This window comes from Eretmochelys imbricata, chromosome 9 (genome assembly GCF_965152235.1).
Source record: "Eretmochelys imbricata isolate rEreImb1 chromosome 9, rEreImb1.hap1, whole genome shotgun sequence".
Classification (NCBI taxonomy): domain Eukaryota; kingdom Metazoa; phylum Chordata; order Testudines; family Cheloniidae; genus Eretmochelys; species Eretmochelys imbricata.
Genome location: NC_135580.1, coordinates 88,021,839 through 88,041,019, shown reverse-complemented (window position 1 = coordinate 88,041,019; position 19,181 = coordinate 88,021,839). Strand labels below are relative to the sequence as shown.

General features: G+C 40.6%; 1 protein-coding gene and 1 long non-coding RNA gene across 2 annotated transcripts in view; one reads left to right on the top strand and one right to left on the bottom strand.

The window, feature by feature from the left end:
• The window catches only part of XIAP (X-linked inhibitor of apoptosis), a 50,455-nt gene extending 36,485 nt beyond the window's left edge, over nucleotides 1-13,970 (top strand). Inside the window, exons 4-7 of the mRNA XM_077826346.1 lie at nucleotides 3,219-3,297; nucleotides 5,644-5,677; nucleotides 7,492-7,695; nucleotides 9,845-13,970. Coding sequence (XP_077682472.1) covers nucleotides 3,219-3,297; nucleotides 5,644-5,677; nucleotides 7,492-7,695; nucleotides 9,845-10,038 — 511 coding nt within the window. The 3' untranslated portion in view covers nucleotides 10,039-13,970. The remainder of the gene's footprint in view (nucleotides 1-3,218; nucleotides 3,298-5,643; nucleotides 5,678-7,491; nucleotides 7,696-9,844) is intronic.
• Nucleotides 1-19,181, bottom strand: part of LOC144270111 (uncharacterized) — a 46,971-nt gene that overhangs the window by 1,943 nt on the left and 25,847 nt on the right. The window lies entirely within an intron of this gene.

Sequence of the window (19,181 nt, the reverse complement as noted above, 5' to 3'; positions counted from 1 at the left end):
CATTCCCTGTTCCCATTTCCCCCTTTAGCAAAACATGATTCCAATTTTTTTACCCCCATTCCCTGTTCCCATATCCCTCACCCACATGCCCATGCCCACCCACACCCAGTCACTTCCTCATTGACTACAGATTATATAGTAAAACTTGAGTTCTGCTTAGCTATACCTTAACCAATCATTTTCCTGAAATTTAACTAACCAATCCTAACGTATTGTAACATGATTATGTAACCAATTATATCCCACCACCTTAATTAGTTTACACCCAGCAAAATTAATTATACTGCAGACAGGAACAATCACAGAACCAGACAGAGATTATACAGACAAACAATAGCAAAGTGGGAACTACAATGACAAGACAACACAGAAGTGAGGATTTCACATCCCAGCTGTTGATAAGTGAGTTCTTGCCAGACAGGATGCTATCAAACTAAGTTTCCTTTTACATTTTCTAGGCACTTCCCTTTCTCTGGAGGTGATACGAATTATCAGGACAGAATTGTATTCCTAACAGCCGAATAGCACCTTATTTCAGTGTGACTAGTTTGGAATGTGAGGATGTGACTGTTTGCTTCCCAGCTTATGGCTGCCTCTGCTGCTTAGCCAAAGGCCTTAGCCTAAGAACAGGGCCTCAGACTGTCACAGTAAGAGAAGGCCCTTACACCAGCAGACAGTGATTTTGATTCTTTCTTTTATACCTCTATCACTAGCCAAGTGATAAGAATACACCTAAATTCTTAGAGTATAGGCCTTTACAGACAGGCCTGAATATCTATATCCTAACAGACCTGTTCACCACTTACCTGAACAGGAAATGTCCTATCCCTGCTCTGGAGCAGTAGCATGGAAAACACTCCCTGGGCAATGCTCTCCTCCTCCTCCCCAGGGACAGGAACCTTTTCCCCTGCTGTCAAAAGTCCTGCTCAATATGAAGAGACTGAGCAGATGTCATACTGATTACTCCCACTTGACCGAGACAGACTTGGTACTCTTACCTGTCACAGCTCACAACATACCCACCGAGATCTCTCCAGTCCACCCCAGGCCCCTCTTACAGAATGAAGGACACACCCTACATCCCAATATGGGGATTCTTTGCCTCAAGATATGGCTCCTTGATGGTTCCAACACCTAGAAAGCTCTGCTCAAAGGAGGTACAGGAGGTATTATTACACAGTAGAAAGTCCTGGACACGCCGTACATCCCTGCAAAAATTGTCCAGGTTCTGGATTTGGAGTACTTCCCAACAAATTTCCCTGACATTCATCGCTCTTCCACAAATCTTAGACTATATTCTAACCCTAAAAAAATCATGAGTATCTTAAAGCTCTCTGAGTCCACCTATCAGCTATAACAGCCTTCCACCAACCAGTAGAGGGATACTCAGTGCTATCACACCTGACCACTAAAAGATTCCTCAAAAGGGATAATAAACCTCTTCCCACAATCCTGACTTAATACCCTCATATGGAACCTAAACCTGGTACTGAAAGAACTGACTTGGCCTCCCTTCGAACCCATGGCTACCTGTCACTTACATACCTCTCAATGAAAACAGCTTCCTGATAGCAATCACCTCGGCTAGGAGAATAGGGGAAATAGCGGCTCTGATGGCACGTTCCCCTACATGGTATTCTTTTGGGACAAGGTTATGCTCAGGCCTCACCCAAAATTCATCCATGAGGTAACCCCCCTGTTTCACGTGAACCAGTTGATTCACTTTCCAACCTTTTACCCCAAGTTTCACTGAGACAACAGGAAGGCTATATTACTCATACTAGATGTCAGATGAGCCCTTGCCTCCTACCTAGATAGGACAAAGGCTTCCAGGAAGTCTCCCAAGCTTTGCCTTGCCATTGTGAGACGATCCAGGGGCTCAGTAATGTTGGTCCAGGGACTCTATAAATGGGTCTCAAAGTGCATTAGACAATGTTATCGGGGTCGTAATATGACCCCTCCAGATACTATTTGTACGCTCTCCATGAGGTCCATCTCCTCATCTGTCGCCTTCTTTAAGAATGTCCCTATCTTGGAGATCTGTAGAGTGATGACATGGCTGGCTGTCCACACCTTCGTAGAACGTTATGCCATCAGTGGGGACACTGCCTCCGATGCCCTCTTCGGCTCCACAGTACTGTCATCTGTAACTGACCCAACTCCAAAATCCAACCCGCCAATAGGGATACTGTTCTGGAGTCACCTACAGTGAAGTACCCATAGGGACATAAAGAAGGAGGAAGTTACTCACCTTGTGCAGTAACAATGGTTCTTCGAGAGGTCTGTCCCTATGGGTGCTCCACAGCCCACCCTCTTCCTCCTACTTCGGAGTTCTTGTTAATGTCTCTATGGTAGAGAAGGAACTAAGGGGGTTAGCCGTGCACTCTGACTAGCCTCATGGCAAGCCACGAGGAGAAACCGTGTATGTGCTGGCCTAATAGACACTGCTACTGAAGTTGTCCAATCAGCAGCACCAGGACGTAAGCATACCTACGGTGGAGCACCCAGAGGGGGATACATCTCGAAGAACCATTGTTACTGCACAAGGTGAGTAAATTATTCTTACGTTTGAGTTTCAAGATCTCAGTTATGGGATGTAATTCATATATTAACTGCTTTTGGAAAGTCAGCTAAACTCTTCAGAGCCAGCAAACCATTATCAAGAATTTTCTGTGTCTATCAAGAATTCTCATTATCGAGAATTATCCATTGTACTGTCTCCATCAGTTGGCAGAGAGGAGCTATACCCAAGTGCTTGGAGTGGCATAAAAGATATTGAAAAGAGGGATAGAACAGGTAAGGAAAATGTCTGTTTGTCCATGACTGTGGTTCATTGCTTACAAAAAGATTAAAAAAGAGTTGATATTTAAAAGTTATATTGTATTTCCTTGTTTGCAAAGTTTGTTTTTCTTTTATAAACCAGTGATTGTGGCTACCATGGCCAGTGAATGTAAAGTTTTGTGATTCCAATTGCTGAGAGTCCATGACAAATAAACATTGTTGATGAAGCTCACTTCCTTTCGCTATCAGAATGTTATTTAAAATGTTTAATTGACATCTATGATTCCAGTTACATTTTCAGAGAAAGAACTTCAAGAGCAGAAATATTCTTTGAAATGCAGAATTACCCAAATTCTTCTGAAAATTGTGTGTTCAGCTTTGTTTATTTTCCCATGTGTACAATGCTTTTTGTAATTTAAAATCTTTTGTGACTATAGATGCAAATACCTGCTACAAGAGAAGGGCCAAGAATTTGTAAACAGTGTTCAGTTAACGCCTTTACCGAGGGATTCCATGGTAAGTTGTCTTTTTTCACCATCTACTGTTTTAGTTTCCCTAGAGAAATAACTTTTAATTACAGATAACATTGTATAACTTCACATTTTTTGTGAAATCAATTTATCATGTGAATACAGAATATATCTAGTGATAGTATATAGTTTTTACACTGCTTTGATCATCAACAGGAAGCGGAAGGGATTCAATTACAGTGTAGCAATATGATTAGGGCACTTCCAAATTCATGGATGTAAAACATGCATCACAGACTCTGAAATCTGATCTCCCCCGTGAAATCTGGCTATTGTAGGAAAGGGGCAGGGCTGGGGCTGCCCCAGCCGGGGCTTGCTACCATGTGCTGAGCTCTCGCTGCTAGGCCCAGCCCAGGTTGGGAAGGGACAGAACTTCTTTTTCCCCTGCAGATGCTGCTCCCGGAGCCACGTCAGACCCTCCTCTGGGAACCTTCCCCGGCTACAAAAAGCCCGTGACCTGGGTGTATGGTAATCCACCCCCTCAAATCCTGCAACACTCCTGTGCTGGAAGCGGTACAAGCTTTAGATCAGTGGTGGGCAACCTGCGGCCTGTCAGGGTAATCCGCTGGTGGACCGTGAGACAGTGTTTACATTGACCATCCACAGGCATGGCTGCCCGCAGCTCCCGGTGGCCGCAGTTCACCATTCCCGGCAAATGGGAGCTGCGGGAAGCAGCACAGGACGCAGGGATGTCCAGGGAGACTTCAGCTCTATGCAACACCCGTGTCCTTTAGTCTATAGGCATTTTCCCACCACCAGTGTCCAACTATATACAGTTCTTAAAGATTTCTCACCTACCACAGGCTGGGTCAGTAACCACCTCCCTCTCTGACTGACCTCTCTTTCTGGCTGCCTCCCTCCTTTTGGCTCGTTCCCAGCCTTTGTAGCTCCTGCCTATCAGGCTAGCAGGTGTTGCCAATCGCAAAGCAGACATAAAACTTTTCATCCAGCCCCAATCTATCCCCCTTGATTGTGGCAGGGGCTGATTAGGTGTGTTTGCAGCAGCACCCTGCCACAAACACCCAAAGCATGGTGTTACATTCCTCACCATCTTGGCGAATAGCCACTGATGGACCCGTTCTCCATGAACTTTCTAATCTTTTTTTTGAACTCAGTTATACTTTTGGCTTTCACAACATCACCTGGCAATGGATTCTACAAGGATGACTGTTGCATGAAGAAGTACTTCCTTTTCTTTGTATTAAACCTGCAACCTATTAATTTCATTGCATGACCCCTAGTTCTTGTGTTATGTGAAGGAGTAAATAACACTTCCTTATTCGCTTCTATCAAATCGTGAGTGGTGTGAAGGACCTCTATAATATCCCACCTTGGTTGTCTCTTTTTCAAGTTGAATAGTCCCTCTCTTCTTAATCTTGCCTATATGGAAGCTGTTCCTTATGCTTAATCTTTTTGTTGTTGTTTTTTTTTTTGCCCTTCTCTGTACCTTTTCCAATTCTAATATATCTTTTTTGAGATGGGGTGACACAAACCGCACACAATATTCAGAAGTGTGGGTGCACCATGGATTTATGTAGTGGCATTATGATATTTACTGTCTTATTAGCTATCTCTTTTCTAATGGTTCCTAACATTGTTAGCTTTTTTGACTGCTGCTGCACATTGAGCCAATGTTTTTAGAGAACTGTCCACAATGACTCCACAGTCTTTTTCTTGAGTGGTTACAGCTAATTTAGACCCCATCGTTCTGTATGTATAGTTGGGATTATATTTTCCAATATGCATTACTTCACATTTATCAACACTGCCATTTTGTTGCCTAGTTTTGTGAGATCCCTTCGTGACGCCTCACAGTCTGCTTTGGATTTAGCTATCTTGAGTAATTTTATATTCTCTGCGAATTTTGCCAACTCACTGTTGACCCCTTTTTCAAGATCATTTATGAATGTTGAAGTGATCGTATACATATGGCTTATTACAGGATGATTTGAGATTTGTCCATATTGTTTATGACAGAATGGTTTGGTTCTACCACCACTGGCTGCTTAGGCAAATTACTTCTGCTTTCTGTGCCTCAGTTTCTTCATGTGTAAAGTGGGGATTATGACAGTGACCTCCTTTATAAAGTGCTCTGAGAGTGGTTGATGAAAAGTGCTGTATAAGAACTAGGTGGTATTATTTAAGTGTGTCCAATCCTGTTGAAGGAGATGACTAATAAAAGACTGGATTCCTATTGAATCGCATCTGAGTCATGGTGTCACACTCAGCATGATGAATGGCAAAAGCCTTTTTCTTACCCTTTCCTTACCGCTGTTTAGAAATTTTTCTTTGGTTGCAGGGGACTTAATCTAAGTTTATATTTCTGTTTTAGATAGAAGCTTCTGAGAAGACATCACTACTTATAGGTATCAGTAAAACAGTTACATTTATGTGTCCTTAGTTTGCCTTCCTCACCAAGTTCTGTTGTTGTGGCTTATGTTTGCGGGGAGAATGAAAGAAATGGCTAATTTTGAAGGTGACCCTACTATGCTTTATATAGGAAAAGGGAAGCTAACTCATTAAATTACACTCTTCTTTTACGTCCTTCCTTCCAAACACTTAAATAATAAGCACAACATATGGATGAACTGCTGAACAGATAATGTAATTTGGGAGCCAGAGTGTAAATTTATCACTTCATTAACCTGAAGGTAAAAAAATCAATGAATAAATTCTAACCTTGATAGGGGGAAAAAACCTAGTGTTTTGCGAGTGGCCAAATACGGGGGTGTGTTTGTGTGTGTGTTAAAAGGTGTAGACCACAGTAGAAGTAAATTTAATGTATAGTTACACCTCTATATCTTTATGGCCAGTAAGTACACTTTACAATTACTAAGTTGTTAAGGAGTACTTGTGGCACCTTAGAGACTAACAAATTTATTTAAGCATCAGCTTTCGTGAGCTAGTGGTCACTGAATGCATCCAATGAAGTGAGCTGTAGCTCACAAAAGCTTATGGTCAAATAAATTGGTTAGTCTCTAAGGTGCCACAAGTACTCCTTTTCTTTTTGAGTTGTTAAGAGTATAGGAAGAATATCAGGGAATGCTGAAAGTGTTTGGGTCTCTCCTTGAATGAAAATGCTGTCACAAAAATACTTGGGAAGGCTTAAATAAGAGCCTAATTGTCTCTCATATCTGTATGAGAGGTTCTAGCACTCTTTCTTATAAACATAAAACAAAAAAGTGAGAAAATAGTGATGAGTATAGCAGCAGGATTATCTTACAGCTACTTAAAAATATTTAGTTGGTAGGAAAAGATATCTACCATTGATATGCAGTGATTCCACAACAACTTAGATTTATAAAATATTCTGGGGGATAATGACAGGTTTCAGAGTAGCAGCCGTGTTAGTCTGTATTCGCAAAAAGAAGAGGAGGACTTGTGGTCTCTAAGGTGCCACAAGTACTCCTTTTCTTTCTGGGGGATAAGTGTCTCTAAGTATATTCACATATGAGAGAGCTCTAGTTTCACTGCAAGCAGTTTTGCCAAGGAAAAAGGAACTGAGTAACCCTTAAATGTAGTCAAAATGAGTGGAAATAGCGAATACCTTGCGAATAAACCTAAGCAAAGAATTCCACTGTGAAGGAAAGGGGAGGCATAATGGTAGAAAAATAATTTCCTACTGTTATATGTGTATCTGATAAGACAGGGAGGCACACATTACAGTACTATTGATTGTACTGCATTTTGGTTTTGTAACCTTAATAAATTGGCAAGTTGCTTATAGTCTGGGTATCGGTGGGTTATATTTTTTATAAATTGAAAGAAAGTATATTAAACAAACCTTTACCTGTACTTAAGGATTTAAGCAAAATTATAAAGATAATTTGGATCCAAGTGTGGTAAGATCTATGATTACTGCTACGTGAGGAAACATTCTGTGTAAAAAGATATAGTGAACATTTCCGTTGACAGAGTGATCTGAATGGATAAAATCTAGGAGTCTTTGTAATATAAGTAGGGTGGCCAGTGGAAGGGTTGGGAATATAGCAAATCTGGGGGTGTCCTAGTTGTTTGATGTTTGATTTATATTTCACAGTGCAAAATCAGCAGTCAGAAATTTAATTGTCTAACTTTTGGTTAAGTGTTATAAAGTTCTTTAAAAAATTTCAGTGAACACTGCTGACTATTTCTAATTTGCTCTTGGTTAAACTGATTTTTCCCTCAATGTTTGTTAAAGATGATGATCTCCTGCAAAACCAGTTGGTACAGGATGCCATGCGTATGGGTTTCAGTTTGTCTGAGATTAAGAACATTATGGAGAAGAAACTGCAGACATATGGAGAAAACTACACATCTGTTGAAGTTCTAGTTTCAGATATAATAAATGCTCAAAAAGAAAACGTACAAGAAGAAGTAACCAGTGAGAGATCACTACCGAAAGGTGAATTTTTTAAAATTACAAGATATAGATGCAAAAGATTATAACAGATTGTATTAAATATCTTATTGGTATATTTCCGTTGCCATCTTTGCGTAACACAAAATTAATGCATGTAATATGTGTCATTTTTCGAGAATTCAATAGGGTAATCATATACACAACTACTTCAAACAAAAAAAAAAAATTACATTTTATTTAACCAGCAGCATTTAAGAATATTCTGCTTTATGTTAGAAAAGAGCCGCCTACCACTGATGCTACAATAATGTATAGTATTAGAGACGCTGTCTACCTGAAATCTAGCCACTTTCAAAAATGTATTAAAAGTAGTTTCAGATTCTATCCCTACTCCCAAATTCCTTTGCCAATATTTGTGCTTTTATTATCACTTGTTTTTTTTTAAATATGTCAAGTCTTCATCCCCTTCCTCTCCTGCTGGGGTGAGTATTTCTCACAGTAGATGGGAAACGACTGTACAGGAGAACTACGAAATAGACTATACACAAAGTGCTGTCAAATGTCCAGGATAAATAAATGGCAAAAAAATAAAGAGAACCTCTAGTTTCCTCTATCTTTCTGTTATAAAACTCTGAAAGGTTAATTAATAAAATATTTTTACAAGTATTGTAGCCTACAAACCTTGGTCATGGCCCAAGACCCCATTGTGCCAGGTGCTGTACAAACACAGAACAAAAATATGGTCCGTTCCAAAGACCTTACAATCTGAGTATAAGACAACAGATGGAGGAAACAATGAGACAATAGTGGTCAGCATGATACACTGTTATATTAGTGCACGAGTGGCCTAGATGCTGTCAGGTTTTTTTGTAGGCATCACAACAAAAGAGTTTTAAGGAGCATTTTGCATTAAGGATAATGCATTCGTTTTGCGGACATTATGGGGAGCTTCTCCCAAGCATGGGGACAGCATTCCAGACAAAAGCAGGTTTTTTTTTCCAAGTAGCGCACAGTTTTATAATACAGAACTAAAATAGCATGTATAGTTAATCCTTTTGGCCATACAACTTTTTAAATTAACTCTTAAAACAGTTACTCTTTGGTGCCTATAACAAAACCAAATAAAAACAATTTTCTCTGCCTATCTTTAGTTGAATAAAAAATTCTACTTAGGAAATATTTTACACAACACGTGACACCTTTTTTCCGATTTAAATTTTCGGGGGAGCAGGGGAGGTGTCAATGTGATATGTTAGCTTTTTTCAGCACTCTGTATTCTTTCCTTTTGTGAATTGGAGTTCCCTATTCCCCATTCTGCTCTCTATGCATAGCATTACAATGTAGTCTTACTAATATTTCTCAAATAACACAACAGAATATAATATTTTTTCTACAACTCTAGGCACATATTGTAAGGTATGAATACATACATATATGCACCTACATTTAAAGACTTAGACATTTTAGGCTAGCTTGGTGTCTGGGAGTAAGGAGAGCAACGGTGACTTTAAGGAGGCCTGATGGCTGCTCTGACTGAGGACTGGTGCCCATGGCCCAAGCTGGGAATCAGTCAAGTAATAGCAGCATCCCAACCATAGACTCTAATTATCAGGCAGAAGCAGAGTGGTGTAGAAACCAAAATGCCAGTCCTGTGTCATGGAGGATTTCCCCTATGCAGAGACTTTCCTCTGCTCTGATCCACTGAGTTTGTGCCAGTTCACTGAGACAAAGGGGTTATAAAATGAACACAATATGGCTAGGAATCTGGCTCTTTTGTGTTATGATATGATGACCTACAGTTCATGGCAATTTATCCGGTCGGCAATGCTGATGGGCCCCCTCTACGTAATGAGTGTCTTTCTCTTTCCTGACAAGTGTTTGCAAGCAGCTGCCAATGGGAAGCCCATGTGAAAAGCTTCTGCAGATAGTTCTAGATCTGTATATAGAGAGGGTTAAACTCCCATCTTTCTCCACTGTGGGGAGCATAATCTCTCTCCCACCATGTGGAATGATGAGGAGGAGAGTACAGATTGTAGGGTTTGTAGTCTCTAACATGTTTTTTTCTTGTTTAGGGGATGATTTATTCCTGTCATACCAAGAAAACTTAGTTTGTATGGGGAAGGTAGTTTAAGAGATTAGCTACTTTTATTTAAGTATGTTAACTTGTTCCGTGTGTTTCCCTTTTCCTCAGATCTGAGTACTGAAGAGAAGTTAAGACGTTTACAGGAGGAAAAGATGTGTAAAATTTGTATGGATAAAGACATCTCAGTAGTTTTTATTCCCTGCGGCCATCTGGTTGCTTGTAAAGAATGTGCTGAAGCAGTTGATAAATGCCCTGTGTGTTGTATGGTTATTACAAAAAGACAGAAAATATTTATGTATTAGTCATATGTACAGTGCTGTTTGTGCAAATGTTTGCTGTTACATTGTTTAAAATCACTGTAATGCAATAACAAACAGTTGGGATGTTCAGCACTGTAGCACACAAATATATTTATGGAGAGTCTAAAGTTTTGGGATAATAAAAACAAAGCTTTAGTCAGTGCCCTAAAAGCTCATGAACTGACAGTCAGAAGCTGCTAAATTTGTGCTTATAGCTCTCACATTCAACTGCAACCTCTATTCCTCTCCAGTTTGTCCCTTCACTTTAATTGAAGTGACACACAAGAAATTCTTCCCTACGACATTCTCATATTTTATATATGTCTGAATATGCACACCTTTCTCATTTATTGTAAAGTGCATAAATTAAGTATATTATTCACTCGTATACAATAGCATGGGCAAACTGAGTGATCTGACTACAAGCTGTGCTGCTAATAACATTATAGGTTGGAATTTGTCATCTGATCTCACTCTTTACCTCTGACTCTGCCAAGTTTTCAGAAAGGATATGGGTAATAAGCTATAAAACAAACAAAAAAAAATCCAGCCATGTTTTTGTTAAATAAAATTTTAGCAAGATTAATATTATTCAAAACTAGAATAGTAAGGTTTAGCATCTGTTGAAGAAGGCAGATGTTTGTGGGTTCAGGAATGGTGACATTTTAGTGAGAGAAATAAATAGCTAAAAGTTTATGTAGTTTTGTTTTTATGTTGATTATTTTAGTGACTGTCTAATCTCTTAAACAGGGTTAAGCCCCTTTCTGACTCAGTAAAACATTAATCAGTTACACACATTACTTTTCTTATAGGGAAAATGGCATCTTTTAAAATCCCCTGACCTTTTCTAAACCACTAAAACGTACAAATTATTTAAAAATTATTCACATGACAGAAAAATTAAAAAATAATCCATATGTTTCTCTTCTCTTTTAAACAGTTTCCCCTTCCAAGCATACATTAGTCTTCCCAAGTCCAGTACAGTATGTATTTTAAAAATTGACTAATTTCACTTCTACCTTTCATTTCAACTAATTATATTCTTGTCATTTACATATCATAGAGTTACATTCCAGCATCAATGTTTAAGTTACACTAAGTCCATTTATTTCTCTATCTCAGACTGCCTTAAGGCTGATCTTTTCTAGCCCCAAAACTAAAAGGATTCTTAAACTATCACACAAGTATCCCCCACCCCCCGCCCATCTTGCAGGCTCACAGTTGTAGCCTGTCCTTTCTATAACCCCCTCCCAAACAGGGAGTAAGCTTGGTCCTATTTCAAAAAGCCAAAACCAATATAAACACTGTATAAGGAGTTGTCGTCCAGAACTTTTTTTGCTAGATTAACTCATAGGAAGTTCCTTGAAAATGAATGTAAACTGTAAACCATTTACATTGTCCTTTGAAGAATCATGGTCAACTTGTATATAAGAAAGATTTTCAATAACATTGCTTATACATAGTATCAAATGACATTGTCTAAAACAGTATTGTGATGACATTATACTGTAATAACTCTCCTGGCATTGTTTGAGCTCTCTCTCTACCAGGTTTTCCAGTAGAACTATAGACCTGGCCACAGAGTCTGATCTTGTAAGGTGCTGAGAGTTCTCATCGAACAACTCACATTTATTATCCGAATAAATTGAGGATTCTCAGCATCTTGCATGATCACATTTTGGGGAGGGATTTATTGCAATTACAAATGTGAAAAATAAAGAGCAATTACAATTAATGATCTTAACAGATCTCCTAAGAGAACACAATATCTTATGCAGGGCTTCCCCCCTCCACTGTGGGTGGTAATTTAAAATGCTCTAATGTAGTATGCTGCTACTTAAGTTTTGGAAGGTAAGACTTCAGCATCTGCTTCCAGTCTGAAGAACCTTTGCAAAGGTTTTTTTGGAGAGAGAGAAATTTTCAAAGTATTACTCTTTTCTTTCTGATTGGAGTTACTAGATAAACTTGCTTTTCAGGGTTTTACAAAATCATTTGTTTAAAAAACTGTTGTATTTAATCTGGAGTTTTTCCCCAAGTCCTGAGAGCTTTGGTTGAACTGCCAACAGTAGGAGAACTGTTCAGATAGCTGGAGAATGAAACCTGCTGGCCCTAGGTGCCTCAGGACATTAAAGCCATTTCTACTTAAAATTTGTTAATTTCTGTTGTACTTGGATGAGAATTTGGCATGTTTTAGGATCCTGTGGCTAACAAATTCCAGTTACAGAATTATAGTTCAGGTATGACATTATTTGGAATTTCTAGATAATCAAAACATTCATTTCCAAACCCATTTTTATCATCCCATTTGTATATATTCAAGATTTGATATATTCCCAGGATGTAATCAGATGATCTGTTGTCTCTGCTTTCAAAATAAAATATATTTTAATAATTCTTATTTAAAAATGTATTCTTCTAACAATCCAATTTTTGGATATAAACTGGTAAAAGGGGGCAAGATATAGCATATATAATTTAAGACAATGGGTATGATGCAGCAAACACTTATGCACATACAAAACTTTACTCGTGTGAGTATTTCCATTGACCTCATTGCTGAGTCCTTCCCTTCCAAAGCTTCGCTTCAGTGGGACTCCTCATGTGAGTAAAATTATGCACGTGCATAAGTGTTTGCAGAATTAGGCCCAGTATAGTGATTGTATGTACTACTTATAAATTTAGAAATTGCCCTATTTATTTACATATATAAATTAATATTCTGCTTTTGGTTTCACAAAGGCACTACGTATAATTGAAAATGGCATAATGCCCTTATTTTTGCAATTTAGGTCGTGACATAATTCAGACAGAAGTATTAGTTTATCAAATCAATGTCAATGCTGGGTGTTCCTGTTTTAATGTGGAAAATCTGTCCAAGATTGCATGTTCCCTGTTTACTTCATGATTGTCAGTCTTAGTTTCTATATTTAAATATGTTCCTCTTTTTTTCTTTCTTTTTAAAGATTCACTGTATACATCAACAGACACTAATAGACTTCATATACTTTGTTTACAGAACACTATCTGTGTTGTCTCATCTTAAAAATTAAACAGAAAATATATATATTTTGTGGTTAGGGTTAAGATTTTATCATGGGCATGTAATGGGATAGCACCAGCATAAAATTATCTTTTTCTGTTCCTTCAGCTTTCTTAACAAAAAGTTTAAACTTACATGTGTCTATTTATACAGTTTTATTTTATGTATTTTGCTCAATTTGACAGTAAATCATTTTATAAAATTTCATTTTTGCTTCTAGTCAGTTTCCCTTTCTGGCTCTCAAGATATCTGTTTGAGTTCGTAACATTTCAGTTGATATTAAGTCTTGTTGTCCTCCCCTTTTTTCATCTTGTTGTAAAAATCTGAATTTTGGATTTAAGTAAGACTTAGGTGGTGATGCCTCTCTTGAACAGTGTAATCTCCAAATTTGTGAAAATGAATGGACTGTATTCGCACATGTTGATATATTTCAATCTTTTGAACAGAATGATGTATTTGATGTGGAACGTTGATTAATGATGCTTAATACTGAATATGATTTTTCATTTTGTTAAAACTTTGTTAAATTTCAGTCCATTGGACTATATTTCATGAGATTATTTTTTTAATTAGTTCTGTGTAAAATATTCACAGAACTGTTTTGTGATTCTAGTCTGACTTTATAATTAATTTTAAATAGATTAAGCGAATTTAAATTGTTTATTGTTAGTCTTTGATTTTACATGTAAAGAGCAATCATAAGATGGCATTATTTGTAATTTCTTCGCTTTGTATATGTAATATAACAGGATGTTGCTAATTAATTTTAATAAACATGGTAAATATAAATATAATGACTAAGAAGAATATAATCGACCTGAAGAAGAATTCTGTGTAGCTCAAAAGCTTGTCTCTTTCACCAGCAGACGTTGGTCGAATAAAAGAGATTACCTCACCTATCTTGTCTCCCTAATATTGTGGGAGCAGCACGGCTACAACAACACTGCAAATAAGAACCACAGTATTCATTGTCCATATACAGTTAGATCCTACTTACCTTACTTGTACTAGTCCTGTTGACGCTCATGAGACTTTTTCTGAGTGAGGAGAGTAGAGTTTGGCCCACTGAAGTAGATGACAACTTTTAAGGAATTCAGGGTCCAGTTTAATCACTAAACTGCTTCTGGAAAACTGGATTTTATGGTTGGGGGGTTTTTTTGTTTTTGTTTTTTCACATGATTATTTAGGTTTCAATTTACCATTTTTATTGCCTATTTTTGCAGAAAGTTGGTTTAGTAATTTAAATGTTTATAGACATTTCTCTATCATGGGAGATGATCAGAGGTGCAATGGGCAGCTAGGTACCCAACTCCTGTTGAAAGTCACTGGGGGTTCAACACTAAACTCCCATTTGTGCCTTTGACAATTTTTTCCCATTATGTTTAAGTTGCAATGAAGAAAAATAAGTGTTTGCAAATAGGCTGTTAGCTTTTGTTTAAAACAGCTCACTCATTTAAGATTCACAGATTCATAGATACTAAGGTCAGAAGGGACCATTATGATCATCTAGTCTGACCTCCTGCACAACGCAGGCCACAGAATTTCACCCACCCACTCCTGCGAAAAACCTCTCACCTATGTCTGAGCTATTGAAGTCCTCAAATGGTGGTTTAAAGACTTCAAGGAGCAGAGAATCCTCCAGCAAGTGACCCGTGCCCCATGCTACAGAGGAAGGCGAAAAACCTCCAGGGCTTCTTCCAGTCTGCCCTGGAGGAAAATTCCTTCCCAACCCCAAATATGGCGATCAGCTAACCCCTGAGCATATGGGCAAGATTCACCAGCCAGATACTACAGAAAATTCTTTCCTGGGTAACTCAGATCCCACCCCATCTAACATCCCATCACAGGCCATTAGGCCTATTTACCATGAATATTTAATTACCAAAACCATGAACTGCACACAGTATTCCAGGTGAGGTCTCACCAGTGCCTTGTATAACAGTACTAAAACCTCCTTATCCCTTACGGAAATACCTCTCCTGATGCATCCCAAGACCGCATTAGCTTTTTTGTAAAATGTGTTCTACTGAAGCAGGTTGTTTGGCATAAAACGTAAAGCATGCAGAAGGGGCTCTATAGATAGGGGATCAAATCTATGAATAGTACAGAAGGAAGAACCTTAAGACCAGCCAAGTCTGGGGAGATGGTTTGAGCTGAATGTTATCAAAATTGTTAAGTTTTCTGTTAGTTTATCCAAATCCCAGCAAGGGGACATATTTGGATTACACAGTATGTGAACTATGTTTGAGAGCAGGTTGGAATGACAGTGGCTTTTAATATTTACTGCCTTACAATCTTTTTAAAATCCTGAAATGTAAAGCAAGGGAATTACTGAAATATTATTCAGATACATTAAATGCAGAAGAATCTCATTTTAAACTCATGCTAAGGTTAACTATTGAAAGGCACAGTGAGTCTCTAATCTATTTGAGATGTTTTTATTTTGAAGAATCATTAATTTTTGCAACAGTCAATGTTTCAAAATGTAATTGTGAGGGACAATAAAGGGTTAAAAACCTAAATTTGTTAGTAAGATTGCAAGAGAGCTGGCTCTATAGGTGCAATTTTAAAAATTGTAATCAGTGCTGCATTTAAACTAAATGTGAGAATGTAATTAACAGCCATCAAATTGTGACTGATTGAATTAGGGAGATTATTTTTTAAAATTACTGTGATTTTCAGAGTGTCATTGAAATACGCAGCAAAATTCTTTGGAGACCAGTGCTAAGCATTTAGGGAAATAACAGGAATGAAGGATGCAAGTAAGTCTGAAGGAGCACAGATATTTGGGGAAGGGCATTGGTGGGAGGACCACAGATGCTTTCTGGCCCCCAACTGCCAATGCATTCATTTACACAGCTGTTTACATTTAACAATCTATTTGAAATATTTAATATTCAAAGTCTGGTGCTTTCTCCCACTCATTTCTGCAGAATGAGTCTCGCTCTCATCCTAATTCCTGGGAATGGTAGCTTCCATTGAGTTAGGGCAGAACTGTTCACTGCTATTATAGCAATGAAACTTCTCACAGGTATTTCTTAAGTAATTGTGTATACTGGAATTTTAAATATTTAGAAATATTCATAATATTTTACAAGAAAACACTTGAAATACACGTTCAGGTTAGGTGTACCTTATCCACAATCTCTTCTCTTTCAGGTCTGACCCTACTCAGAGACATCACAACTCCAGAGAGAAAACTTGGGGAGACAGGAATATGCCCCAGTCCACCCAGATATAGTATTTGTCCGCCAATACCAACAGCTCCAACAGTTGAACTGGACCCTACCTTCTCCTCTGCCAAGTTAGAGGCTCCAGACGGAGCATCTCCTCAACACAGGGAGGCTAGCCCAGGTGATATGACTAATCAAGGGACCAATGGTACCCAATGCCATGGAGTCCCCCTCCACCATTTGACCCTTCATAGTGGGATTATCCCTGTGCTAGACTCTCTGGACCATGCATTCATCCTACCCACCCTTGCTGTCTCCATCAGACTACAAGAGAGAAGGAATTGAGCCAGATCTGATGATTCTGATGGATTTATTCTCACCAGATGAGGTGGTTGCCCCATCTTTGCCATCCCCACCTGATGACCACAAGCAGTATCTCAGGAGCCAAGACCCAGAGCTCCACATCCAACCCAAGGAGGGACAGGATACTCAGCATGGGCTCCTGGACATTCTGCAGCCTTCTGTTCCTGTTTGGGTGGCCCTTCCTGTCAACGAGGCCATTATGTAACCATCCAGGCTAGTTTGGCATACTCCTGCTTCCTGCACCACCGCTCTAAAAAGGACTTGGAGGCGTTATGTACCAGCAAGGAAGTGGATTTTCCGTTTACACACCCAGCACCCACCTTCCTGGTGGTACAAGCAACCACTGAGATCTAGGCTAGAGCATCCCAAGACAACACCCACTAGTAAGGGTGCTAAATGCCTTGACTGCTTAGGCAGGGAAGCTATTTTCTTTCACTAGACTTCAATTTTGAATTGCTAACTAATAGGCCCTGTTCGCAAAGTATGATTCTTCTTTGGGTGCTTTTTCACGTCAGTTCTAATCAGGTGTGCATTTGTGCACGGTCCTCAGAAAGCTTTCTCTTAGCAGCTCCTGTCGGGTCAGCTGTGGAGCTCCCTGGAGTGGCGCCTTCATGGCACTCAATATATGACCCTGCCGACCTGCGCCCCCTTCAGCTTCTTCTTACTGTCGGAACAGCGCTCACTTGCTCAGCAAGTGCTCCCTTAACGTTCTCCTGTTAGTCATTCAAGTTTCAAGTTAGTGTTATAGTTAATTTAGTACATAGTTGTATAAACAGTTTAGATACTAGGTTGGGAGCGGGATCTTCCCCAATCCCTAACCCCCCCCACCCCTTGGGCTCTGGGGCATGCCACGAGCCCAAGGCTTTAGGCCCTGCAGTGCTTGCAATAAGCCTATGCCCATCAGTGATACCCCATGACTCTTGCTTAAAGTGTCTGGGGGAGGCGCACCAAACGGAGAGGTGCAAAATCTGCAGGGCTTTTTGGCCAAGAACCAAGAAAGAATGTGATTTCTGCCTAAAACAACTTTAAATGGAATTGCTCTCCGCCCAGAGTCGGCTGCGGCTCACCAGGATCCGGCACAGAATGTGTCTGTACGTAGTGCTCCGGCATCCATATGTGGCACAGTGCCAAGGAAGGACTCTAGCACAAGAGATGCTCCCTGGCACTGCAGCCAGGAATAGCGGCCCGGCACCACTCAATTTCCCCGGTGCTTCACAAGCGACACAAGAAGGGTGAAAGGGGGCGCTCACCGGCCCCAAAAGCTGCGGGACCGTCAGGGGATGCATAGGTGCACCCCAGAAAGGACCGAGCACCAAGTGAGCACAAGTCGGTGCTGTTGACTTCGGTGCCTCAGAGGGGACTGTTGAGTCTGGCATGTAGCGACTCTCTAGCAGGGCAGTGCCAGGTGGAGGTGTGAGAGCCACCCTCTACTCTGGACACTTTTGAAGCCGCCAGAGACCTGATCGAGATATAGCGGCACAGCCCCCAGTTCTCAGGGACAAGCCTCCAGTGTCTATAAGACTGGTACGTCTAGAAGCAAGCCCACTATGATGCAGCGCTCACAGTCCCCGGCTCGGCACCATACCTGGCACCGCTCTCAGTCACCTTTGCTGCAGCATCGCTCCCCGGCACCAAGCCCCATGAAAGCACCTCTGGCACCGGCAACGCTCCCTCTCCCCAGCAGCGAGGCTGGACCGGCACCGATCTCTGGCATCAACAGAGGACCAGCACTGACCCGCAGCGACGACAGAGGACCGGCACCAGGCCTTCGTCCTCGATCGTCAGCACCAGACACTCATTACTGGTCTCCGTCGCCAGATCCCAGGTACTGGTCCCCAGCGAGGTTGTCCTGGCACCGGTCCCCCCCCCCATCGCAGCAATGATCGTCAGTGCATGGGCCTTCGCCGCCACTGTGGCCATCGCAATCAGGCTCCGCTTCCTCGGAGTCTGATGCCGACTTGTACTACTCGAGGGTCAGTTGACATAGGTCCGAGAGGTGACAAAGGAAAGTGCCGCTGACTTGGCAACCATAGTGGCAGCCCCTGGCACAGTGGCCCTTTTAGAACCCCCGGGCTTACCATCAGGCCCATGGCACCTTTTCAAGGGGGTCAAGATTGGTAGCCTCAGAACACAGGCTGCACCACTCTCCCAGGGATAGGCCCACGCCTCGGGGATCCGAGGCCACTCTGTCCCAACTGCCCCCTCAGGCTCAGGTCGTGGCTTAGGCGACTCAGACACAGGATGACCATAGGGCACATCAGGATCTCCTTAGGCGGATTGCTTGCGACATGGGGTTGCAAGCAGGGGAGGTGGTCGAGGCCGAGGACTCCATGGTGGACATTCTTACTCCTGAAGGCCCAATCATGGGTAGCTCTGCCTTTGATCAAGACTGTTCAAAATAACATAAAGACCCTGTGGCAGACCCTGGCCTTGATTCCGCTGGCTGCCAGAGGTGTGGAGCGCAAATACTTTGTCCCTTCTAAGGGATATGAATACTGATTCTCACACCCGCAGCCACGCTCTCTGGTTGTGTCTGCAGTTAACGAGAAAGAGTGTCAGGGTCAGCAAGG